Source organism: Austrofundulus limnaeus, unplaced genomic scaffold (assembly GCF_001266775.1).
Source record: "Austrofundulus limnaeus strain Quisiro unplaced genomic scaffold, Austrofundulus_limnaeus-1.0 Scaffold6, whole genome shotgun sequence".
Taxonomy (NCBI): domain Eukaryota; kingdom Metazoa; phylum Chordata; class Actinopteri; order Cyprinodontiformes; family Rivulidae; genus Austrofundulus; species Austrofundulus limnaeus.
In genome coordinates this window covers 4,462,543-4,489,888 of record NW_013952408.1, presented here as the reverse complement: position 1 = coordinate 4,489,888, position 27,346 = coordinate 4,462,543, and the positions used below count along the sequence as shown (strand labels likewise).

The 27,346-nt window shown below is 39.3% G+C and overlaps 1 protein-coding gene across 5 annotated transcripts in view; it reads right to left on the bottom strand.

Moving 5' to 3' along the window:
- Positions 1-23,531, bottom strand: part of tnr (tenascin R (restrictin, janusin)) — a gene marked incomplete at its 5' end in the record, with an annotated part of 189,852 nt that extends 166,321 nt beyond the window's left edge. For all 5 annotated transcript variants that reach the window (XM_014031472.1, XM_014031503.1, XM_014031494.1 and 2 more), the window contains 1 exon segment: positions 23,327-23,531. In XM_014031472.1, the coding sequence (XP_013886926.1) occupies positions 23,327-23,531 (205 nt within the window).
- Between the last annotated feature and the right edge of the window lie 3,815 nt (positions 23,532-27,346).

The window sequence follows — 27,346 nt, the reverse complement described above, 5'->3', positions numbered from 1 at the left end:
TCATTGTACCTCTGGTTGCTAAAAGTACAGAATGTTTTCAGCTCCAAAATCTAAAAAGAAAAAAAATGATGATAAATATATTATTTTAAAAAAATAACTATAGTAAATTTATACGAAACAAAGAAAAATACCCGAGACTTAACATCAGTTTGAAGGAAAACGTCATAGAACAGGAGATATTATGAAAACTTTAACAAAATGCTCAACAAAAAAGCTGCGCTCATTAACAATCCACCATTACCATTCCAGCAAGACCCTGGAAAAGAAAAGCAAGCTGTCAGCCCACTTCAGAGAACTGCCATGTAATGTCCTGCTGCCTAACAGGCCCTGCGGTACGTTTCGATTATCTATCATGAGAAGACTCAGTTGTTTCGATGACATGACTACCTCATTCCCTGATGTCTGCCAAATGTAAACAGAGCAGTGTCGTCCCCAGAGGAGCTTAATGATCCACCAACATGCGGACAAATCCACACATGCAAAAACAGCAAAACACAAACACACGATTACACACACGGACACAGTAGCTTATTGATCTCTGTCAGATTTGTCTATAGACTGGAAACAAGCCTCTAAGCAACATAAAAATTAGGACACTGACGATTTGTTAGCCTGCACAGGCAAGGATAACACATTTACCACGCTGCCCCTCATTTTGGCACATTTACACACATTCACAGAGATTGCAATACCTCCCTCCACCCACCCACCCACACACTCATAAATAAATAAAGAATATACACATAAATACAGACAGTAATTGACTGATATGGAACAGTGAACAAGGAGTTCTTGTCTGCTTTTTGAATTGCGTCTGGCGCTGGACAACTGAGTCTTTGGTGAGAAATACAGTGTGCATGTCTGAGGGCGAAAGACAGGGGAACAAGGGAAAGAGTCGACTAGAAAAGAGCGAGACGGAAAGGATTGAACTGTGTGAACTCCCTCCCCAGGTCTGCAAGTGACAGCACAAGAGCTACATTGGTCAGTCAAAGGCATGAAATAAAAAAGACACAATTGCCGAATGACGCAATTGGTCTCTGCGAAAAGTGGAACCAAATAACTTTGGTTGTCTGGAGGAGGCGTCTCRGGTTGTTGGATGGTAGCTGGACGAGCCCGGCTGCCAGGCTGTCTGGGCAGAGAAGTGATTGTGATGCTCAGTGTGATGAAAGGCACAAGGGCAGTGGAGAAAGAAAGGAAGGCAAGGAGTTTAGGATTCAACATGAAAAAAAGGCTTTATAACGAATTAAGACCGAGTCTGTAACTAATCTCATGTTTTTAAAGGCAAAAATCAAGGGCATTGTCTTTACAGTTCCCACTTAAGTTGTTTGAGGTTGTGTTCAAACAAAGCAACTGTAAAACGAAAAATGAGGAAACGATGCGTTTGATTTTATGTTTTACCTTGTTTTTAGTTGAACAATTTTACAGTTTAATTATTTATTTTAGTTTCTCTTTTCCATTAACTCGCATTTCACAGTTACTTTTATTTTCCTAAAAGCCTTCCTGCATAAAGTTAACAGCCCTGATGAATGTAATGGCTATAAGCTAACTACATCTAGCTTACACAAGGTCCCAAAGCTGTTCAGACAATGGATATTAAGCAGCCGAAAGCTTGCTCATTTAGAGTAACAATGTGGTACATGATAAAGTTTGCTGATCAATTGCAAAACTAAAAAGAACCATCTTGATGATTATTACGACAAGAATCAAAAGAAAGAGATCAGCTTATATCTGAACAATGCAACGACACATAACAAAACTATGAATACATGAGACGTTTGTTGCTTAATTTAGTTTTGAATTATTGCTTTTCCAGTTGGTAATTTGCATTTTAACTCCAAAGTTAACCYAAGGCTTCCTGTCTGAATGCCTAATATGAAGGAAAATGTGAAAGGAGGCCTAAAATCAGGTTTAAGAGAGCAATTATCTGGATAAAAACTTTGGGTGCTTAACTTTGTTGCTTCWAACAAACAAATAAAGCCAAACTATCTCACAAGAGGGAGTTGAACCCAATTCTTCCCTATAGGTAGATTGCAAGTAAGAGTAAATTCYAACAGCTGGTTCCTGCTAACTTAAACATGTTGATGTCCTGCTTTCCATTCGGCAAAGACCTCTATGGGTTTGAATAATCCCATTTATTACAGTAATAGCACTCGTTTATTAGCTGTAKTTACGCTCATGGTTAAAATAAAAGATCTGCCTATTCATCCATTAAAGATGAAACTCCCTGTGAATCTGTTTGGGTCATGTATGACCTAAAACCTGCAAAGAACTGCAYAAGAGACAAAAGCATGAGCCCCAGACTTAACAAAAGGTGAGTGTGGAATCTCCCATTTTCTGATAGTGTGTGATTTCACCCAATTTCAAGCATGGCTGGCTCAATAAGATTCCTGCATCCCATTTAAACATTCCTCCAGAAATAACATTTATCCAATTTGTTTCATGGCTCCTTGCCTCCATGCCCTCATTTTACACTTGCCTGTGGCAACCTGCTGGAGTAGTCWGGGTTTCAAATGTGAGGGCAGCTGTAAGAAAAGGGAATATTCGGCCCACTTGTGAAAAGATACTTAAGGGCTAATCTTCCATGACTGCAAATAATGTTGGGAATGTTGAATTTCAGGATGCATCTGTCTAAARTGAAAGGCTATTCCAATATGTAAAACTCTGCTGTGTGTTGATTTTGTGCAACAGCAAGAGAGTTTTGCCCTCAGACATCAGATGGTCATTTTGCACAATTGTATCAAGCAGGTATACTGACCACAGTAAAGCTTCCAGACCCCCTTTGGTTTGTTGTGCACCCCTCTCCTAGAATGGCACTTCCGTGTGCCAACAAAACACCCATCTATTCTGCATTTTTCTGGCAATTCACCCCCACCAGATTGACCTGGGAAGGTGCCGCTTGTGCTAAAGCCACTGCTGGTTCCAGGCACAGGGCCTATCTCAGCAGCAACATGCGGCAAAACGTAAAATCCGTCCAGCTAACAATAGCAGCCCTCTATAATCCGCTACAGTCCCTACACTGCTCATGTTGCTAATTAGAAATGAACCAGATAATTACTCGCCTTGTCCCAATGTTTGGAAGGGAATTTTTTTCTCACTTCATTCAGTGATTTGGGATTTTTTTCCCYGTCTTTGTTTGTTTCTGTGTGCATCCTCTTCCAATCACAAATCTATCATAATAGAAGAATGGGTGGGTGGGGGGCTGAAAAAAAGGTGGGTATATGTCTTATCTGAATAAAACAGCTTTTTCTTTTTGCTATTTATCTCCAGTTGATTTTGCATTTCTCATGTAGTGAAGGAGAAAAAAACATTCTGCTCGGGGATGAATATAAGCAATTATACAGTCACTGATAATCAACCCATGGAGGTTGCAGGGTGAATTTTATGTTAACAAAGCAAAAAAATGTAGGAAAACAGATGTTTTTTACTGTTTTGTTACAAATGACAGTTTTTTTCCAACAACAAAATCGAGTTTGATGTGAAGAACAAATTTAACGCAGTTTAAAAGGCAAAGAGTTGTCTGAAACATTAAATCAAAAATCCATCACAGGGTCACATAGATACAATCATTTACACTATCATCTAAGGCAATTTGTAGTTACCAGTTCACCTAGCATGCATGTTTTTGGGGGCAATACCAGAACACCCAGAGAAAACCCACGCATGCACAGAGAGAACATGTAAACTCCACCCAGAAAGAACCTGGCCCRTGATGCAATCCTGCAATGTTCTCACTAAGAGGCAACAGCTCTACAGTACCAACTGTGCCACAATGCTGCAGCAGAAATCATACTTACCATTATTCTTTCCACTCCATTTTACTTACAAAAAGTCTAAATATTTCACTGAAAGTTAAATCTGCAGTACCGAAAACATTTAATTAGGATTATTTCAAAATCAGATTATTAACTATTAATAGCTTTATCCTTTCGTAAGACCAAATGCAGTATTATTCTTTAGCTTTTGCTGCTGTTGTTAAACTAAAGAAGATACAATTCGATTTCTCAGACTAGCACAGGAAGTCTGTTGTTGGTTTCGAACTTCATTCATTTTAGAAACATTGAATCAGCAGTGCTCTTGGACCTTCTCCTCATCCATTTGATGCCGTCCGATCTGGAAGATCAACAAACAGCTCGTTTAATCTCCTGGCCTGGGTTTCACTCTGCAATACATGATTATCTGTGAGACCTTACAGACAAACATGTTTCCCTTTTTAGGTCTCATGAATTACATTTGGCAAATGTGGACTCTAGCTGCAGAACCACCAAAAAGAAAAACCTGACAGGAATCAAATGTAGATATAAGTGCATTATATTTATTTTATTTATTATACACCTGATCATTAAAAAAAACACTTTAATTACTGAATCACATCTAACAAGATCTCACAATAACACAYAAGACATTGGACGGAAACCACAAGGTTTGACCAAAATGAGTATAAATCCATCTCTTCTCATCTTGAGATTATTTATGTTGAAATATCTGACATGAAAGGATATGCATTGTTCAGTGCTTGTCATCCCAGCCAGAACAAACCTGTGACACTGTTTTTGGAGAGCTGTTCTGAATTGTGTCCAACAAGCCTGTTTAGAAGAAAGATCTTTTCCAATTCTGGCATGTRGAGAAAAAAAATGTTAAATGTCACAAAGAAAGAAAAGAAAAAACAGGGGTAAATATGAAAGTGTGACGGACCAACAAACATCCGGGGAGAGAGGCTGAGAGAAGAATGACTCATTGTGTGAGCTCGCTCTGGGCGGACAGGCTTCATAATGAGAAATATTAACATTGCCAGACTTTTACCGTCGTATTAAAAAATCATTATCGCAAACAAAAGAGCGTCCTCACAATTCAACCAACCAATCAATGGCCTTTTACAAGTATGGCAGAGTCCAGAAAGAATGTGTTCACACTTCAGTGGGTATCACTGAAAGATAGATGATTCATTTTACCAGAAAAAAAATACTCTCATTCAATACAGCATCGTCTCCACACAGGTGGGTGTAAAGTTTCTAAATAGGAAGCAAGATAACATTCAAGAGGTTTGTCGCCCCTCTTTTTTATTGGATTTTTTTTTCTCTCTTTTAGTTTTCACTGTTTGATGCAAGTATAATAAATACAAAAATCATTTAACAGTAGACAAAAAATGTTAAAACTTTTCTCCAAAACAACATTTTAAGACGAATAATCTGTTTTAACCAAATATAAAGAATTAAAAAGAGGGTTAAAAACTTTGTTCCTCTATGAATCTAAACAATATAGTCGCACTTGGTTTGTAGTGATAATTAAACCATTAAATGTTCATCTACTTGGTGGCAGTAAACGCACAAACTACCAGTCATCAAGCATTTTTTTCCTACAGGCCTAAATGTCAAGAACAGTTATTTTCCCACTCTGCAGCTGTTTGGACAGTTTGAGGATGAACCTGACAGTAATTCACGACTGGGGCAATATGCCACATATATTTGTTTTTCCTGCTATCGATTTCACCGTTACTCTTTACAAGGAAACTGACTTGTAGTGACACATCTGCAAACTCTGGAATCCCTGGCACTCTAACTACCACGGTGAGCAAAAACATCTTTTGCTGCTCTCTGATGGTGTGCGACAGTAATGAGTGTCACATATAATGCTTGTCAACAGATACATGTGGAACACTGACAAAAACCACACAGGAGCATTATCAAATTCACTAAAACTTACGCAGTCTCTACATTTCTTAACAAATACCCCGTCGTACAATTTTTAGTGTCAGCACACAGTGAAATTATGAAATTATGATTCTAAATCTCACACTGATTTCCTTTTATTTGAAAGCTTAAGTTTTAAAATTCCTGCACGCCAAAGTAAATTCAGACTAAATCATAATCTGGGACACGCATTCCCATGCCCTTCGATCGCTGCGTTGATTACACAGAGGAAGTCGGAGAGGAGGAAAATGATGGGAGCCAACAACCCATGGAACATCAATGTGTCCGACCGCCACTCTCTGTTTAAGTGGAATTGACTTCTGCTCATTTCCCAAATCACACGTATCTGACTGTCCCAACGCTGCAGGGGCTACAGGAAGCACTGGTGACTCTCTCCCTCTCTGTCACTCTCACACACGCACACACACACACTCTGTTTCTCCTCAGGGAATCAATGATGTCTGCTTAATTATTGGGTGAATTTAATCAGAGGCACAGCAGTGCATACTGCCTTGTGACCCTGTAGCTGTCAGGAAGTCATTTGGTTTCTAGCAGTTAGTGTTTGAATATCACCACTATAATTAAGGGTACTACTATTTAATTGCTCCGGAGGTGTAGAAGTAAGAAGAAAAACTGCTTCTGCATTGTGGGGGCTCTGGCCTCAAGTTTTCATGCACAGGTATTTAGCTACCTCTAGTCCCGGTAATTGTTTTAAAGGGGCAAAGGTGCCAAAAAAAAACTACAAATCCATGTGACTTACATTTTACTGCACTGGTACATTCTCCCAGCTAAATATTAGCTTGTTGAACTTTGAGCTTGAACTATCAAGACTTTTAACAAGTTTTGCCGTGTTTTCACCATTGTTTCTTCTTCTTCCTGCTTTAAATATTTAAAATGATGTATATTAACTTCTATGCAATATAAGCACAAATAAAAACACTTTAATTTAGCTGCATACTATGAAATGCTGGTGTGGCATACGTACATATATGCTAAATTATCAGCTTGTTCAGTTAAAATTTCAGGTGTTACTAATCATCTTGAATATGGGAAAATCTGCTACAATTATTAATTAAATCATATTTAGTTCTTACTTTTAGGATCAGAAGCATCGTTCAGGTACAAATTCAAATCAGCTGTTTAAGATGAAAACATAAAAGGTACCTTCGTGAATCCACAGTAAATGTCTCTGCAGCATGTTTATTCAGCATCAGGATCAGCTCAGAGCTTGATAATTGTGGCTCTGCTTTCAGATTTTTTTAAACAACTGTTTTAAATGATAAAAATAATCCCAATCCAACCTCAGGAGACACACAAGTTGGCATTAATTAGATATTAGGGATTTCTCACTTTCATTGCAGCTTAAGATAAATTAATCGTTTCTACAGTCTGAAGTTTCAGTTTGATCTTTCCTTTAATATCTGAACTTTTTTTGGCCTAAGTTTGTTTGCCTTCATGCAGAGAACTGGATAAGTAGTTGAACTGCAACCCTGAGGAGGTGATTAACTTAGCTTAGCATAAAGCATAACAGGAGGAGATAACTACTTGCTTCAAAAATTAAAACATGATATATTTTAAGCCTTACATCTTATTTTATCACACAAATGAGTTTGTTGCAGCGTTTTTATTTTAGCCTACACACCATATAGAGCGTACAAGTACAGATCAAAAGGTGGGCAATCCTGGTCCTCAAGGACTGCTATCCTGCATATTTTAATTGTTTCGTTGCTAATGGATGATTAACAGGCTTCTGCAGAACTTGAGAAGGGAATCTAATCAGTGAATCAGGTGTGTTGGAGCAGGGAAACAAGTAAAATATGTAGGATAGCTGCCCTCGAGGAACAGGATTGCCCACCCTGAGCTGCACATTTATATTCTGTATGCTGTGTACACTCAAACAAAAAGCTGCAACATTTTAATTATGCTATTTTAATTATTAATATTAAATATATGTGTTGCTGTACACAATGAAAAATAAAATCCCATCGTACCATTACCATGAATTCACAATACACGAAAGAATACCTTCATCAAAAATGTTCGAGTTGTGATTAAAATTTTGGCCGACACCGGTGCATTTCTTAATATGATCTATAGATTGTGGCTAAAACAATATATGTGACCCAACACATCGAAACGAGGATTAAGTCCAAAAGTCGTATAAGGAGAAATAGGCAAATATAGCGTTTTGACTAAAATGTTTTAAAAATTGCATTTTGTCAAAATGTAATGAATAAAAGCCTTATCAATGTATCATCTGAATGAACTGTATGAAATATAATCCTAAAACAAAATTTTGAACCACTTTTTTGAGCAGTAGCAACAAAAAAAATAGATTTTGAGGAAAAACGCCTTAAAATTTTGAGATTTTCCCTGTGAGCTAGCGAAGTTTTGTTTATTTTTAGCTGGGAAATCTCAATATTCAAATATAATTTGAGGTTTCCTCTTTATAAAGACATCAAAAWWYCYCATTAAAAGGACAAAAAATTAGGATTCAGACCAAATATTTATGTATTATTGTAACCAACAAGGCAAATTAAGTCATATATATATATGGATTTAATTATGATATCAGAATGATCCAGGTATCAAAATGTAGCTTTTAAAGCCAAGAATCTGAAAATGTTATTGGGTCATTTTGACCAAATTTGACTTAATCCTCATTTCAATATGATGGGTCACATATTTGGTTGGCAATACCAACATAAAGCACTTCTATTAATGTTGAAATAAAATAAACCTATATTAATACATTTTATTGTCTCTTATTTCAGTTTTTGTTCATGCTGAAAAAAGTTTAAAAACAGGAGAAAAGTCCTCGTCATTTGTTTAAAATAACTTTGAATAAAACAACACATTTTTAAGTTGAAAAGCAAAAAACTAGGACCTGTGTGAGATACATGTGTGATTAGTCTGACTTTTGCATTTTAGGGCTGGGCAATAAATCAATAATAATATATATTGTGATAGACACGTCACACGTAATCAGTATCAATAGAAAATATGTCAGATGTTGATAATTTCACTAAACTCTGATCCAGAACTGCACAGCATTCTGGGGGATGAAGGCAGAGGTAAGGTTTTAGCCGCTTGACCTCTCACAGCTAAGCAAACTTGATGGCATCAACTAACTCATTAGCTAGCAACAACCTGTTGAGTAACATGCACAGTAGCGGTTTCATGTTCCACCACTGTGCCTCATAACTGTTTAAAAATAAAAAATAAAAAAAGAACAAAGGAAGAAAATGAGTGCAACAATTCGAGAGGAAATTGTGGATAAAAAAGGAAAGGTCACGTCACCAGTTTTAATCAGTCTTTTTTTCTCCTGGTCCTTATTTCAATTAGGTAAAACAAAAAAACTAGTCAATAATTATTGCTATTGACTGATTTGAAACTATTATAATGGGATACATATTTCAGTCATATCCCCAGCCCTAGAGGTAGCAAACAACCACCTGAATCGACACTGTGTGCCGCTGAAGCTTTGCACAGCAGGGTTTCTGTTTCAATCTGTGACAAATGCAGCAGCGTGTGACTGTTCCTGCACACATGTGACTCTAACATGATATGGAAAATATATTGGACTTTCCTTGCAGAGCCATTATTTTGTTGTTGTTTGCTCTTTCCATTCCAAGCTTTAGTCAGCACCAATTGAGAAATCACCAGCAGGCACCAAATTTCAGGTAAAGGCCCATCTGTTTTTGGAATGTAAGGTTTGTTTAGTCAAGTGTAACAAAACGCTGCATAGATTTCTGCAAAACCGAGTCATTGATTGGTCTGTACCGAACCCATCGCGTGAGTCACCGCCACGTCAAACTCTGAACTACATTTAAAAAAATTCCTAATAAAATTCTTTCTATAATCTTTGTGAAATATCTGCCTTTTCTGCTCAACACTGTAAACTCTTCACACAGTGAGTTTAGCTTGGTTTATTGTAACAACATAAACACCACTAGATGATTTTTTTTTCTTGTTTCATGTATGCACAATAAGCACAAAAAGCTGTATTCTGTCACACTAATTATAAAACGTATTATATGAATACCAACCTACAATGGATGTGTTTTGCATTTTTGGTAGAAAATATAATCTTTTGGGAAAATATGCAAAGAAGTGAAGCCATAATAATTGCTCAGAGTGCACTACAAATGAGAATAGCTCTTCCTCTGAGCTATGGACAATATTAAGGTAATGACACCATTCTACTAAATGCCAGACAGTTGGATGGTTCACGGAGACAAATAGCTGTTTTAGTTTTTAATCGCGCGTGCAATTAAATGGTGTATGAAGGTGGTGAAACTGGTGGGTGGCAGCCTTGTTTGCTTTCCAACGGTCTTTTTATCCAAACCTATTGTTCTGAAGGGGGGAAAAAGGAAAATCAACTAAAGGTTAAACTTTTCTGGTGAGTGTATGATGCATGCATGACATGTGTGAATGTTTGGCCCAGAGTTTAACATGCATCAGCTGTTTTTTGACCATTTGTTAAACTAAAACCCTTTGAAAGTGCTTAAAGTAAAATATCCAAACAGCAGCCAGTTCACAATTTGCCTCAGAAGATTTGAAAAAAATAAAATAAAATATAAAAAATATAACTTCTCAAATGTATTTTAGACTAGTGCTGGACTTTCCCCAAAAGATTTAAACGGATCTTTGGCTGCAGGCTTCCCACACTACGTATGCTTCTCTCTCCTCTCTGCACACTGACAAACTGGATGATGTACTTAAACATCAAAAAAACATCTTTACTCTCTTCATCCAGACTTTGGCTCTGCCTTGCTTACGGAAAATAAAATGCCAGGTTTTCTTCCACGATAAGTTTGGAAGACATTTGTACCTTGGCTTGAAAGTTTATTAGCAGTTTGTTTTCAGATTTCAGCTATTTTGACAAGTTAATTAGGAGGAAGAGAGAAACGATCTAAAGGAAAATATTTGTAAATATAGATATTTTTATAGCTAAAATTTGTAATTGGTCTGTACAAATCAAATGTCTAAATGTGACCCATCATATTGAAATGAGGATTAAGTCAAATTTGGTCAAAATGACTTAATTACATTTTCAGATTGTTGGTTTTAAAAGCTTAATTTTGATACCTGAATCATTCTGATATCCTAAGTGGATCCAGAGAAATGCCTTAATTTGTCTTGTTGGTTACAATAATCTAATAATACTTGGTCTGAATCCTAATTTTATGTAATTTTATTGAGGAACTTTCAATATCCTTATAAAGAGGAAACTTAAAAAAWTTTGAATATTGAGATTTCCCAGTTGGAATAAAACAAAACATTTCTAGCTCACAGGGAAAATCTCAAAATTTTAAAGCGCTTCTGCTCAAAATCAGTGTTTTTGTTGCTACTGTTCAAAAGATGCTTCAAAATTTATTTTATGATTACATTTCTGCTAGTTCATTCAAATGATACATTGATAAGGCATTAATTCATTATGTTTTGACAAAATTCACTTTTTGCAAATGTTTTAATCAAAACACTACATTTGCCTATTTCTCCATAAACCACTTTTAGACTTAATCCTCATTTCGATGTGACGGGTCACATATTTTTACACTGTTTATCTCAGCTGAGAACTGACTTTTTGTTTAAATATCAACTCAAATGCTAAACAGTTGACAAAGCATATGTCAAAAGTGAAATCCTTTAACCATTTATTTCATATACATAGATACTGCAATTACAGACATACCTAATAATACTAATTCAACACTCCACAGAACTTGCAAAGCAGAATAATTCATGTATTTATGTCAAACTTTAGAGGACATTTTTCCCTCAGTTAAACAGTGTGATCTCTGTTAATAGGGTTACATAAAATCAATCCAGTTAAACAAGTCTTATAATAAAATAACCTAGATTTTTTTATCTATTTCATCTGCTGCTGTTAATGCCAGTGTTGCACTTATGTTACGATATGACATCATAGCTGTTTTTTATCCAACCTTTAAAACAACGCTAAGCACGATCTCTATAATGGAGGCACTGTGAGAACCCAACATGCGGACGCTGAGGCAGAGGAGCTTAGTGAAAACAAAATGTGAACAAAGAAACCAAAAAGGCTGCTGAGGCAGCACAAATACCAAATTATAAATAAATAAAAAAAGACACCAGAGCAAAGCGCAAACACAAACCACACAACAGAAGAATCCAAAGCAGGAACAAACAGTAGACTAATGAATTTATGTGAGAAGTAGTGGGAAATGAGGAACAACTGAATGTAGCTGGGCTGATTAGTAAATGAGGGACAGGTGTGTAATGAGGAGTTGAATGTAGGACTGGCTGAGGGGAAACCAGAGTGAGTGATGAAGGTTGGGAAACCAACAGAACATGATTGTCATGGTCTTAATTCAGGGGTTACAGCTCACATAGATCAGTTACATCACTGTGCCGCGCCGTCAAAATTAGCGGATGCCTTCTCTTGTTTTGTTTTTTTCTTACGGCAGAGTTTGGAAATTTATCACAGATGTAAGGATTTGTCTTTAAATGTATGTTTAGCAACTTAAGCTGATGGAATTTATGCTACAATAGGACATTAAAATGCATTTACAAGTATTGATACCGGAGCTCAACCCAAATTATTAATGTTTTTTTTATTTTTTTATTTATGTGCAACATTTTTAATACCTTATGAAGTTTTACCTCACATGAAAAGATGTGTGAATACATGTTCCAACTAAAGGCATGGGACATGAAATATAACAATATGGTAACGGGGTAGCGAGTGGTCATACGTCATCGTGACTAGACCATCTCATTTTACCTTGCAGACTATGAAGGGTCTGGCCTACGTGGGCTGTAGGCTAAGTGGACTGCAACCCTTGAATTGAAACACAGTCCCTGTGTGCATTCTGTTCCTTTAGTGCATTTTCCTGATTGTTTTCTTCTCTTTGTTTCTGGTTTCTGATATTTGGCCCACGCTCACCTGTCCTTCATGTCTCTCCCCAGGTGTTTCTCATTTCTCCTCGTTAGCTCTCCTTTTAATTCTGTTTCCAGTCCTCTGTTCCTAATTGGTGCATTAATTAATTGTGTGTGCCTTCCGTGACCACCTCGTTTGCTTCCTCATGTCTGTTCCTCTTTTAGCCTGGAAGTATTTTTTATTGCCACATTACACTTTGTTAATAAAAGTACTCAAGTGAAGGTATTCTGGAGTCATTCAATCTGCACCAAGGGGTTCAACAAACATTGTCACACATTATGATTATGATCACAAAGAATCTTACATTAAAACTACATGAAAACATTAAACACAATAAGTTTTGTCAACAAACACAAAAAAACATGAATAAGACAACATTACGACATCCTGCACTATTAATCTTTACTCATGTGTCTGCAATGACTCTTCTACGGCCAAACCTAGTTTGAGCTCAGTAGCTGTAAATTTACTCAGTTATAGCTGTGTTTATATTTGCCAAGGTTGATTAGCCATGGCGGCCATCTTGAATAATGCTTGTTTCAAAAGTTCATTAGTTAAGCATGCACATCCAATAAATATGTTCCGAAAGTTTCAGTGGTTCATTAGATATTTTGCTAATGCCACAAAAAAACAAACACTTGCAGGAAAAAACATTATTGTCAGCCTTTTGCCTTTCAGCAGCGATTGGTGAAATTTTAATGTTCATCTTTACGTGCATGGATACCATACAGCAGTATCAATAATCTGCATTTTCCTGTAGCACATTTACTGTACAAACATAGCCCCAACATTTATTTATTTATTTATTGCCCTTCAGCTAAAAGTGTCTCTTGAGCCTCTGTGTTAGTATATCTGAACATTCTTCACAGGCTGCCTGGAGGGGGCTCACACCTGAACTTTAAGCTTTTTTTACTTCACAGTACGGCAGTGAAAGCAACTAGTACCAGAGGTCATTTAGAACACGTCTGTCCCTCTCAGGATATGCATGCTGCACAACGTGCTTTTAGATAACTCAAACAGGGACCACATGGGGCGGTAAATAACTATAAAAATAGGTCCGAAGAAAAGGTTGAAAGAGATGGAAGACCTTTGAACATTATTTTCCTRCACACAAGGTGAGATGGGAAGACGGAGAACAGCAAAAGACAAAGGGAGATGATGAAGGAGAAAACGATGAAGCCAACCGCACATGGAGAAGGGKATGTGCAGAAAGAAAGTGACACAGAGAGGAAACGTGAGAAAGACAGACAARGGAGGGAGGGAGAAGAACGCCAAACGCTAAGTACAGTAGCAGTCGAAGTGGAAGAATTCCAGTTTGGATTCAAGCAGTTTAGCTAATGAGGATCATTAATGTGGCCTCCCCAGCAACTCGAAAAGGCTGGGGAGAACTGGAAGATGCGGGCATAAAAATAAACCTCTCAAGCAGCTTCCAACAAGATTTATAAGTCAGGCACTTGTAAAGAAAATATAAAAAATAAGTAAATAGAACATGGCACACGCTAGCTGCAGAAGGTAATTCATAATCCAGCACCAATTCCCACAGATCTTGGAAACAGCTAAACTTACCCAACAAGAASACTCAGTTGATCTCTGAACCCTGTGGATCCTATTTGAAGCACAGCCGAAAAGGAAGCAATTCATGCGACTGGAATTTAACCGACTGAAAGTAAAGACCGAGGTGAGCGTGTCTCTGTCTCAGAAATAATCAGAAGCTTATCAGTTCAGATGTGTCGTCCCATGTGGGGAAACTCACCTTTCAGGTACCGAAAGTGAAAAAGAGGAAAAAGACCTCCACTTTACTGGAAAGCGCTCCATCTTGCGCACATTATTTCAAGTGGGTAGTTCACATTTCTCCTTGCATTTTATGATCCTATCAGCTTTGCCATTTTACCTCTCTTCACTCGCTGTTTAACACAGTAAAACAAAAACTACCACAAGCCTTTAAAAACCAATCCTTCCTTCTAGAAATCCTTTGGGCTATACAATGCATTTTTTAAGCACTTCCAACAAGTTTAACAGTKCAGTCAGTCCAGTGGTTAAATCAGAAAAAAATCTGAGTTATAAAATGTTCAATGTTGGTGATCCAGAATATAGCACAGAGCTGCTGCCTTGGACGTCCCTGAATCGATTTTTGCTTTAACCACACTCAGCACAGTCACTCTACACTGTTCACCAGCTGCATATGGGAAATTTACAACATCTTGTTCGATCAGGCCTCTCCTTCCAGCAAATACTGCAAACTTGCTCCTCTATCAGCCTTTCTGTTTATGTTCTGTTTGGGGTTTTTTTTTTCCTTGAAGAGATGCTTGAAGAGTGCCTTGTCTCTGAAACAGCACAGTTAGTCAGACAAGTGTCTTGATAAGATGAGCATAATTGGTACCATCATCTAGTCACCTGTTGGTAAATCGGTCCGCTCTGAAGTGYTGCACAGCTGAGAGGTCGACAGTGAAGAGATGTACAGCTGAATTTCGTGTTGTCACAAGTGTTTATTAGAGCACTCTCAACATTATTCATTATGAACACCCTGAAAGCTCAAACGTTTTGCGTGAGAACTCTGATACCATCCTTATTTCTGGAAACACTTTCTAATTCCAAACAAAATCGATTTAAGTTTGAGAATGGAATTGTTTTGTTGAATACCGCTGTTTTTTGAAGGTGTAAAACTTTGTATTAAAGCTGTGCAGATTCTTTACACATCCTTATAACCAGCAATATGTGCAGTGAAAGTTTTAACTGATGCTAAAAAGTTAAAATTGACTCCCTTTCAAGAAAAAGTAACACTCTTGAAAAATCCGAACTTGTGAAAGGTTGACCACCAAGCAATCAAATGTTTCTTGATGACCATAAACTCCCAAACGTGTGAATAAGCTAAGTTTATGCCACAATTAGCCCATTATTCATATGCCATACCATCCATCCATCCATCATCTATACCCGCTTCTTCCGTTCAGGGTCACTGGTGCCCATATCCAGCAGTCACAGTGCAAGGGGCGGGGTACACACACCCTGGACAGGTCGCAAGTCCATGACAGGGAATATGTCATTCTAGAATACCATATTTCCAAACTCTACAAAATATAGAGAGTAGTATCACTTTTTCAGAGACAAGCCAGGGTAAAGCAGATCAAAAGACATTCTTTTGTGAATAAGTTCTAGACATTGAAGCTTTAAGATTGAACAAAAAACCAAAAAGGTGCAGATTTTATGGACACACGAAATGAGAGCAAATCTTGATGGAGCAGATGACTGGGCTAGTTGCAGGATCACTCAGAGCACAGGCAGGGAGGATAAAGTGCACTAGTTTGACCTGTTATGATTAAGAAAATAATTTGGATCTTTTCAGACTGACTTATAGTCAAATTTTGAACCTTTTTCCACTTACTGAACTGTGCATTCATCAAGCAATGGTATACAAWGTCTGCAGTATTGAAGATCATTAAGTGTATGTATATTGACAGTGTTCTATRCATATCAAAGTATTTCTACTCAACTAGAAAAAATTCTACTAAAAGTAGAGCTGYACTATATATCGTTTAAGCATCATCATCRYGGTGTGTGCACAATAATGACATCATAGGTCCTGCAATGTAGGAGGCAAATTAAATCAACACAAGTCATTGCACTAAATGGTTGTGTGTTACGGCTTTTATTTTGACGAGTTGCTTCCACAGGCTGCAGGGGGCTGCATGCATGGTTCTTTGTGTAAAAAACAAGTAAGTAAGTAAACTTTAATTTTCTTTTTCAACTTATTGGACAATAATGGTAGTGTTTTTTGGAGACGTGTTGTTGAATTCTTCAGGTGTGAAAGAAGACTAGGAGGACCTTGATGAAAACAAGCTTGAAAAAAGATAAAATAAGGTGTCGCATAAATGCTAATATTAAAATATGACGGAAACAGAAACTAAGCTCGACACAGATGCAACACGTTTGGTTTGTTCATTGGTAAAATGCAAATCACGCAGATTAGAGCATGATGGAAGGAAAACATGTATTCAGGTCCCACACAGTAAAAGATAACAAGATTAACTCTCAAATACAGACAAAACATGMTTGTGCCATGCACAAAAAGAAGTAAGATCAGTGCAGGTTCATCATCAACAAGATGGCAGCAGAACTTAGTGTTATTCAAGTCAGTTATGGAAAAATCCCTGTATTTTTTCATTGCACATTACAGGGTTAGAAAAWAATTGCAATGCCAGTTTTTCCAATATTGTGCAGCCCTAACTAAAAAACCATCTGACTTATAGAGTGATTACTTTCTTCACCTACATTAAATGTTAAGTAAGACATACAAGCTCTCCTTTGAACATCAAGGCGTTCGTTAGAGGCACAGAGTCACAAACCACATGCTATGTCATCACATTTAATACTTGACTTTTCATTTTTATCTGGCAGCTTTAGCTTTCATGCAGACAAGCTTCTCTCTTGTCATTATTGTAAAACACTTGCAGAAGTAGCTCCTTATGATTGAGTCAGTTTTTCACTCATGGTCGTTGCAGATCAAGAGTGGCTTGTCTTGACATCTTCTATCTCAAGACTTTCATACGGCACGTCGAAAACTGTTTCCTGAATCCAATCCGATCCTTTCTTCATTTAACTTTTTGCTTTATTAATGTTTGGTGTATTCTGCATACAGGGTTTCTTTTCTGATACCTGTTTTCCTCATCTTCTGCTCTTTCATTGGCTTCAACTCGTTCAAATGGCTCAATCGCAGGACCAGGACATCATCTTAAAATCGCATCTGACTGACCACTATGATTCAGATTATAAACACTACAATAAAGCCCATTTGTTTTCACATAAACTTGGCTTTAAAAGAAGGATTTCATTTGAAAAAGATGAAAACTTCTGCTCCTCTGAATCCCTTGTTTGGAACAAGCAGAGTATAAAACATTCAGATTGAAGTTTCTCATCAGCAAAAGTAGTGAAAGCTTTTCCCACTTTTGAGGAACATAACTGCTGGTAATTAACTTTAAATCAATAAGTGGCTTGCTGAGCAACACACAAGAGGTTGCTGCTATCAGATGTGTGAGCCCTCAATAAGACAGTGTTTACGTACAAAATAAACACTTTTTTCAAAGAAAAAGAACACCTCTGTACAGACAAAACTAGATCTAACAAACTTTTAAAAGAACCTTATGCTAATCTAAGGTCGTATTCACACCTGATAGTCCGGTAGACTCGGTTCGATTGGGGACAAAAACTGCAAGCTTTGTTTACATTTTCTGTTGGTGCGGTTTGAATTTACACTGCACTTTCTCAACCGAACTAAATCCTGTTAACAACCTGTTCCCGCCGTCACCTGTGGGGGCACTGCACCAAGAACCACTGAAGAAATCAACATGAAAACTTCAGAAGAAGACATGGAGCGCAACTTCCTTCTTCATAAAATGTAAACAAACAGTAGTAACGTTACATTTTAGTGGTTATAGGGTTTATTTTTTGTATTTGGCAAATGTGCTAAACAAATAGTCTTCAGGGAAGATGAGGCGGAACCACGGAGAATGTTGTTTTGCACACAAGGTGGCTGAGGAAGCTCTGTGTTAATCGAGTAGGAGCGCGTCCAGCTCCACAGTCATGATGTCCACCTTATACAGTCGTCCAGTGAGGTATATACACTGTATAAGTACATTTATTACTGTTATTACTCAGAATGTCATGTGGTATAGTCCGCTTCCTTCTTTTGGAGCGGTCTCTGGTCCTCTTGGCGTTCACACATGCAATTGAACCACACCAGAGTTCGTTTCAATCGAACCGAGACCTAGGTTTTCAGGTGGACCAGAGTTCACTTTTTTGGTCCGAATCAGAGTTCGATTATGTGTTCACACCTCCCCAAACAAACCGGACTTTCCTGGCAAATGAACTAGAGTTTGATTAAATCGGACTAAACAGTGCAGGTGTGAACACGACCTAAGTCTCTGATCCATAGGGCACACAATTCACCTATCCTGTCATCAGCATTTTTATTTTCATCATCTGAAAAAGCACAATTGTCAAACAAAGTTGTGCACTGAACATTCAAATGAGTAGTTATTATGAAACACAGAAAGAGGCGTTGATCTCAACCTTTATTCATCTCTTGTGTGGACATATCATGCTTTTAAATCCTTCTTTTTTTATTCAAATCTTTCAGTTGAGGTCTATATAAAGTGGAACTGCAATACTTTGGTCCTTCTTATTGTAACTCTACAAGCCCCTCTTTCATACCTTTTCTGAGGTGTGTCTCAGAGCAACTCGTTTCAAAGCTGTGTCTTTAAATCCAAACAAAGCGCTTCAGACCCCACAAACTTTTTATTTACAGATTAATTAAAATATGTCAACACTGGAAGACTCGTCCATCCAGCCTTACATGTTGGAGCCAGGATCTGACCCGGAGCATAAAGAGAATGAAGACCTTATTTGGCCGTTTTGTTGCAAAAACTATAAATAGTTCAGAAAATTTCATATAAAATAGAAAAAAATGAACAGGTTGAAAAATATGACCTAAAAAGAATATAAGGATACTGCATCTATGCAGCACTGGGAAAAACCATTCAAATTGTTAGCATGCCTAAAGACTCCACGCACACAACAAGATGTATTTAATGGCTAAAAAAGTGGATTTTGCTAGCCTGGTAAAAACCAGACCCTTGTCCTTCACTTTGCTTCATACGAGGGTCTGGACTCGCGGCTACAGAGAAGTGATTCTTGCTGGAGGCGTGGCCTCTGCTGAAGTTTAAAATGATTGGATCGGTTGGCCGCGACGTATGTCGCTGTGAAGGAGGCTAAGCTAAGACGCTAACTGGAAATCACGTGCGCTGTAAATAACCCTACTGAGAGGAAAAAAGTACCGAGCTGAACAAGATGATTGTAAATGAGAGCTGCTGCTTTGTCAGACAGATTTAATTTAATTTGGAAGCTTTATCAACACGGCCTGGCTTCATTCACTTACTCCACTGCCGTGTGCTAAACTAACTAGCAGACACTGCGCAGAAAATCAACGTAATTCAAAACTCCACCTTCTGTTTGCTGATTGGCCCAGATAAAATAAACTACAAGCAGACACTGTGCAGAAAATCGATGTTCTGTTCTCTGATTGGCCTGGACGAAAATTCTCCTGAAGAAATCCTTGTCTATGGGAGAAATCCCAGACGGAGCAGTGAAGAGAAACTAGAATTCAGCGGAACTGCATTGTAGGGTTGGGCATAATTGTATTGTGTGCAATTAATCGCCAGAAAAACACTAATCGATTATTTTTTGGCACTTGACGATTAATACGATTAATGTCAGCAGGCAAACTGACTGAAGATTTCTCCAGTCAGTCCGCTTGGTGCTCCTCTCTGTTTCGAATATGACAAACATTTAAAAAAGTTGTGTAATTTATTTATCTACCAACACAATTTAAAAATTTGATGTATAGCCTAAAGTCTGTAATTTTGACACAATTTGGAACAGATTTTTACAAAGAGCAAGTCTTTCCCACTAAATTGGTCATGTGACTAGGACATAAGGATGTCCCGGGACTCCAGGGGATTAATCGTCAAATGAATCATTAATGCTAAATACCACAATTAATCGTGTGTTTTTTTGTGCCAATATTGCCCAACCCTACTGTGTAGGAAGGCAAGGGCCAGGCTAGGATTTTGCATATGTCCCTTTTAAGATATTTTAGGTGTCAAACCAGCCTCAGAGTACATATTTTTATTCCATTAGCACACCACTAGCTCAAAATGCAGCAATTTCACAGGTAAAATCCTACTCATATCAACCAATTACCAGACTGATAACATGCATAAGAATCTTGGGCAAAGATGATTAAATTACGTCAGAAAACACCGACAAATACGGCAATGATATGGTGATGTGCACCATAATATGGCGTGGAAATCTGTTAGACATCCACATACACATCTTGTATGAGTCGGATTATCAGTGAGTCAGAAATAAAAAAGAGACTAATCTCATAATGGTTAGTGTAGGGGAGCAGACAAGCAGCAAAGAACAAATAAACAAGAAAATAAATCATAAGGACTGAAAAGTAAAAGTTCACATTTGTTCAGACAAACGCCTGTTTTCTTGTTCTCTCACCTTGACAACGTATATCAAAGCCGTCTGATCAGGATTCATCACACAGGCAGGCGTGATAGTGAAGGAGGCTATGTGATTCTCAGAAGCAGGAAGCACAAAAAAGGCTGATAAATTTAAAATACTGTGAGAAATGCTTGTGTGTTAAAATAACCTGTTCCAGGTTTCTGTTTCTGCGGGACTAATCCCTTCGGTGAATAAACACAAAAAATGTATTTGAGTTATATGGTGATAATATACAATTGAGAAATAGTTACATATCTGTGACTGTTTTTTCTCAACTCCTGTCTTTAAATCTTCACATTATCTGATAAGCGGAGCAGTCGACAGTAAGAGCCGGTTATGTCCACATTTTATTGTCTTTCTAATCATAAGTAATGACGGTAGCCCAGCAATTACAATTAACATCAGTGCAGGGAGGGGGGAGGGGGGAATAGAATTCCCTTCAAAATAAAGTATTATGTAAATTATTAATTACAACGCAGACAATTGCAGTCTTGTTCGGCTGCCCACTGGCACCCTGATAAATGTGAATGAGCTGGGAACAGAGGAAGAAAAATGGCGAAGATAGCCCTGACAAGGAGGGAGTGAGAGGAATTTTTAACAAATACCACCTGCTCCTTCGGCAATTTATAGAAGCCATTTGCAATTTAACGACTAAACACAGCCTCTAATCCAAACAGACCCTCAGCAAATGCAAACTAGAGTGTGGGAGTGATGAACATGCAAACATTTGTATGGTTTTGCATTTGTTCTACTTAGTAAAATGTCACCAGTATATTGCTCAAATGAAGCTGGAAGAAAGTTTCATGCTACACCAATGTGTTATAATCTGTTTTTAATTAGAGCTCCAGCAATAGAAATTCAATAAAATCCTGTTCTGTGGCCTGTAAGGTGTTACAGCATGTAAACACCTATTTTCAAAATTCCTAATAGGAATTCTAATTTATACAAATGAATCCTCCTTAAGTGTCTCAATGCATGACAAAGTAAATAATGAACAGATGAAGAACAAGTGAAAGGTAAAGAGAGGGCAGAAAAAAGTCCAGTGCAAACATGAAAAAAAGAAAGAAAAGAAAAGAAAAGAAACCAAGGGAAGAAGCAGAGTGATCTCTCACATTCTGGTGTCTCAGCTTAATGGTACTGGTACCACATGGGAGAAGCAGGGGGAGCGAAGCTTTGTGTGAGAAATGATGAATCCAGAAACGGATAACCACGACCAGCTCAGAGTCATTAAAACAATGCTTAGAAATCAAACTTTTAGCTTCCGTGTTTACATGAAATAATAGTTTTTCTCTCTGCCTCTGTTCCCATCCTGTCCTTCTCTGCTCCGGTCCAACACGGCATTCATCTCCCCCTTCCACTTTCAATATTGTGCTTTTATCTAGCTGCATTGAATCTCCCCCAAACCTGTTCTCCCGTTCTGGCCACAGACAATATGTCTGTCGGACTTTGACAAATTAAACCAACTCAATATATGGCAATAACCTTCACAGCATAACACAGGGTGGAGGGTTCGGGGAGGGTGAGGAAAAGCGAGAGGAACAGAGACTGAAAGAGGGATGAAGACACACACAGATGGATGGTGGGATACATTGAGCAGAGCGTGGTATTTCCAGCCCCCAATTCCACACTATGTATATATAAACCAACTCTCTAAATGTCACAGAGTCAGCGTAGCTGAAACACATTAAATTATGGGAGCAGGGAAGACAGTTAATTACTTTCTTGAAACAATAGTACAGTTTATATACTCGCTGTCAGAAAAAAAATAGCACAGCACAAGAGACATTTGACAGATGGTTGGATTAACAGAATTAACATTTCTTCATGTTTAAACTGATTCATTAAAAGAGGGCAACTCTTAACTGCTTTTACAAAAATAGTATTGCTGTTCTCAACTTTTAAATGACTATTTAAATATGCATGTTTTTTCTGTTTATTATAGGCTAAAAATACTTTTCCTTCTTGTCACGGTAGATATGTTTTTGATAAATGGGTTCTATTGTGTAAATTTTCTTGAAGTTATTACCAATCAGCAGAAATTTCGAACTCATTTTGCACCTACACAATAAACTGTCCATCAAATGAACAGCCAAAAAACAACAAACATATTTTAAAGGAACAAAAGAAAGTGACAAACTGGCATGAAAAACTGCAATCACTTTCCTCAAAGCACGCTTTCCTAATGACTGTTATTAAATTGTTCAAGTGGCATGTGTTCAGGCACTTTTTACCTGTTTTGACAAAACCATTTAAAAGAAAAGAAGACATAAATAAAAATAAGCTTCGACAGCGCACTTCAAGCACACAGGCGCACAACATAATCACACACAAACCAACAAGAGAGGGTCGTTAAGCAACTATTGTTGTGATCTTCTCAGCGCAGCGTGATAACAGCGTGATTGATGCTGAGGTTCTCCAGTTAATCACCTGGCTGGGTGACAACAATGCACGGCGTCTGGCAAGTGATGCACAAATTAAAAGCTGGGGCAAATGCAGGGTGCAAAGCAGATCCAAACTTATAGGTGCATAAATGTGCCGCCCGCCTACGGGTGCAGATGTGAGATTGGCGCACGCGCCACTGTCACCACCAGGACACATGTGGCGAACATCAGACTCTGCTCCACACAAGCACAAGTTAACTCACCTGCTCTGAGAATACAGAAGCTTTTTGATTGGACGAGGGCAGTCTTCCTCCCTCTTGTTCTTTGGAATTTTCTCTGAGGTGGTGCGCAGACTTTTCAGCCTTCTCGCGTGGCTCCACGTAAGTGCATGGATCTCTCGGCCAAGTGGATCGTGTTCCCGCTGCTTCCACCAGACTCGAATGTGCTCTCGCTCCTCCAGCACTCCCACTGTCTCACACAGCTGCAGAGGGAAATATGAGGATGGGCAGCATAGCGCTCCACTTTCTCTCCTCTCCCTCCCGCCCTCAGAATGAGATGCTCGCGCGCTCTGCTGCCAATCACTTGGATGCTTGCTCCTGCTATCCCCCTCACTCTGTCATTTTTTTCTTTGTGCTGAACCGAACTGCAGGCTATCTCACCATCTTCTTTTTGTTGTTCCTCAATTGATTCCGCTGGCTTTCCCCTCTCTCAGTATTGATTTAGAAATATGTGTCTTTGCTTGTGCAGCCTCTAGCGGCCGTGTTTAGTCAGAATTATCCCTTTTTTTTGCACAGAACATGAAGCTGTGCTGTGACTTTGTTCCAGGATTTCAGCAGGCAGCAACGTCAGCTAGAAACAGTGGAAAGAAAAATGAAGGGAATTTCATGAAATAAAATATGACCAATACATCTGACTGAGGCTGCAGCTAATAACTTTTGTTCTCTATTAATAATGAGATGATTTTATTTTATTTTATTTTATTTTTTCTTTTTCCAATTATTTTCTTCAGGCATTTTTTTTTTTTTTTGAAATTCAAAAGATTCTGTCAAAAAACACCAAAAAATCATATATAAATGTGTGAAAATTACTGGTGCTTTAAAAAATATCTAATTTGCAGTAACAAATAAAAACTTAGTATTCCTTGAAGGAATATCTAACATCACTTTTTGTATCAGAATTTCAAGCTAAGATCATTAATAATTAATTAATTATGATTAAATATGTTACAAAAAATATTGTGCAAGATCACATGTGGCATTATGAATTTGTGTGAGATATGAGGATGACTCTTGGATATTGTATATCAAACATTAGCGCAATATCCATACATTTGACTAAATTTTAGCTTTTAATTGTGTTGGATATAATGTCAATTAGCTGTGGCAGCCATTTTGAATTTTAGCTATAGATGATTATAAATACTTCTTGTAGGTTTCATAAAATTCTGTTCATGGAATAATTTGCTAATAGGCAGAGAAATTAGCACATGCACACACACAGAAATATAAAGCAAACATTGTTGCCCCTTCACTTTTTGCATTGGGTAATAAAGTTAGCTTTTTCTCACACAGGAAAACTTCCAAATTACTAAAGATTTTCACTATGAAAGGTATATTGTTTTAGTTAAAATTAACTCAAACTCTGAATTTCCATAAGAGGTGTAACGTAAAGTAAAAATATTTTGTTCCTTTACTTAAAAAGAAATTTTGCTTATTTATTCTAGTTATTTTCAACTGAATTTTTACATAATTATCTGTACTTTCTACTCCTTACATTTAAAATAAAATGTTACTTCTATTTCATTTTGGTTCGTTTTCATTGTGACTTTATATGGCGCCTCCCAGACTGAGTGGCTTTAACTGTGTTTGGATGAGAATTATAAATACAGTATATACCATTCTGACAGCCTTTTGGTTTGTCTGATCAGAACACAGATCATGTCAAACACCAGCAGGACATAAGACGTACGTAGCTTGATATGAAGATGATCTTGGCAGAGATATATCTGCAACTGAAATAGGTAGACTAGTATATTTCATATCAGAAATTTACTTTGACACTTGTGTACAGTAAATGTCAGACACTTTGACTTTTACTCATTACTTTTCAAGGAACTTTACTTTTACCAATAAAATTTTATGGTAAGGTACTTGTACTTATCATACTCCTCTCCTTGGGCTGCCACCTTATCGTGCTGGAGGGTTTTGAGTGTCCCAATAATCCTAGGAGCTATGCTGTCTGGGGCTTTATGCCCCTGGTWDRGTCWBCCAAGGCAGACAGGTCCTAGGTGAGGAACCAGACAAAGCGCAGCCCGAAGACCCCTTATGATGCTCAAAAGATTTGGATCTGGCGTTCCCTCGCCCGGACACGGGTCACCGGGGCCCCCCTCTGGAGCCAGGCCTGGAGGTGGGGCACGATGGCAAGCACCTGGTGGCCGGGCTTTCACCCACGGAGCCCGGCCGGGCTCAGCCCGAAGAGGAGATGTGGGTCCCCCTTCCAACGGGCTCACCACCTTTAGGAGGGGCCAAAGGGGTCGGGTGCAGTGTGTAATGGGCAGCGGCCGAAGGAGGGGACCCTGGAGGTCTGATCCTCGGCTGCAGAAGCTGGCTCTTGGGACGTGGAACGTCACCTCTCTGGTGGGGAAGGAACCGGAGCTAGTGTGCGAGGCTGAGGGGTTTCGGCTAGAAATAGTCGGCCTCACCTCAACGCATAGCTCTGGTTCTGGAACCAGTCTCCTTGAGAGGGGCTGGACGTACTTCCACTCTRGAGTTGCCTGCGGTGAGAGGCGCCGGGCAGGAGTGGGCATACTTGTTGCCCCCCATCTTGGCGCCTGTACGTTGGGGTTTACCCCGGTGAACGAGAGGGTAGCCTTCCTCTGCCTAAGGGTGGGGGGACGAGTTCTGACTGTTGTCTGTGCTTAYGGGCCGAACAACAGTTCAGATTACCCACCCTTCTTGGAGTCCTTAGAGGGGGGTACCGGAGGGTGCCCCTCCTTGGGACTCCCTTGTTCTGCTGGGGGACTTCAACGCTCACGTGGGCAATGACAGTGAGACCTGGAGGGGCGTGGTTGGGAGGAACGGCTCCCCTGATCTGAACTCGAGTGGCGTTCTGTTGTTGGACTTCTGTGCTCGTCACGGATTGTCCATCACGAACACCATGTTCAGGCATAAGGGTGTCCATATGTGCACTTGGCACCAGGACACCCTAGGCCGCAGTTCGATGATCGATTTTGTCGTCGTTTCATCGGATCTGCGGCTGTATGTCTTGGACACTCGGGTGAAGAGAGGTGCGGAGCTGTCMACTGACCACTACCTGGTGGTGAGTTGGCTCCGGTGGTGGGGGAGGAAGCCGGTCAGACCTGGCAGGCCCAAACGTGTAGTGAGGGTCTGCTGGRAACGTCTGGCGGAGTCCCCTGTGAGACGGAGCTTCAACTCCCATCTCTGGCAGAACTTCGAACACGTTCTGGGGTAGGTGGGGGACATTGAGTCTGAATGGGCCATGTTCCGTACCTCCATTGGCGAGGCGGCTTATCGGAGCTGCGGCCGCAAGGTTGTTGGTGCCGTCGCGACGACAACCCTCGAACCCATAGGTGGACACCTTCGGTGAGGGATGCTGTCAAGCTGAAGGAGTCCTATCAGGCCTTTTTGGCTTATGGGACTCCAGAAGTAGCTGATGGGTACTGGCGGGCGAAGCGGCATGCAGCTCGGGTGGTCGCTGAGGCAAAAACCCGGGCATGGGAGGAGTTTGGAGAGGCCATGGAGAAAGACTTCTGCATGGCTTCGAGGCGATTCTGGTCCACCATCCGACGTCTCAGCAGGGGGAAGCAGTGCAGCACCAACACTGTTTATAGTGGGGATGGTGTGCTGCTGACCTCAACTCGTGACGTTGTGTGCCGGTGGGCAGAATACTTCGAAGACCTCCTCAATCCCACCAACATGCCTTCTGTTGAGGAAGCTGAGCCTGGGGACTTTGGTTTGGGTTCGCCAATCTCTGGGGACGAGGTTGCTGAGGTGGTCAAAAATCTCCTCGGTGGCAGGGCCTCGGGGGTGGATGAGATCCGCCCGGAGTTCCTYAAGGCTCTGGATGTTGTAGGGTTATGTTGGCTCACGCGACTCTGCAATATCGTATGGACATCGGGGGCAGTACCCCTGGATTGGCAGACTGGGGTGATAGTCCCCCTGTTTAAAAAGGGGGACCGGAGGGTGTRCTCCAATTACAGGGGGGTCACACTCTTAAGCCTCCCTGGTAAAGTCTATTCAGGGGTCCTGAAGAGGAGGGTCCGT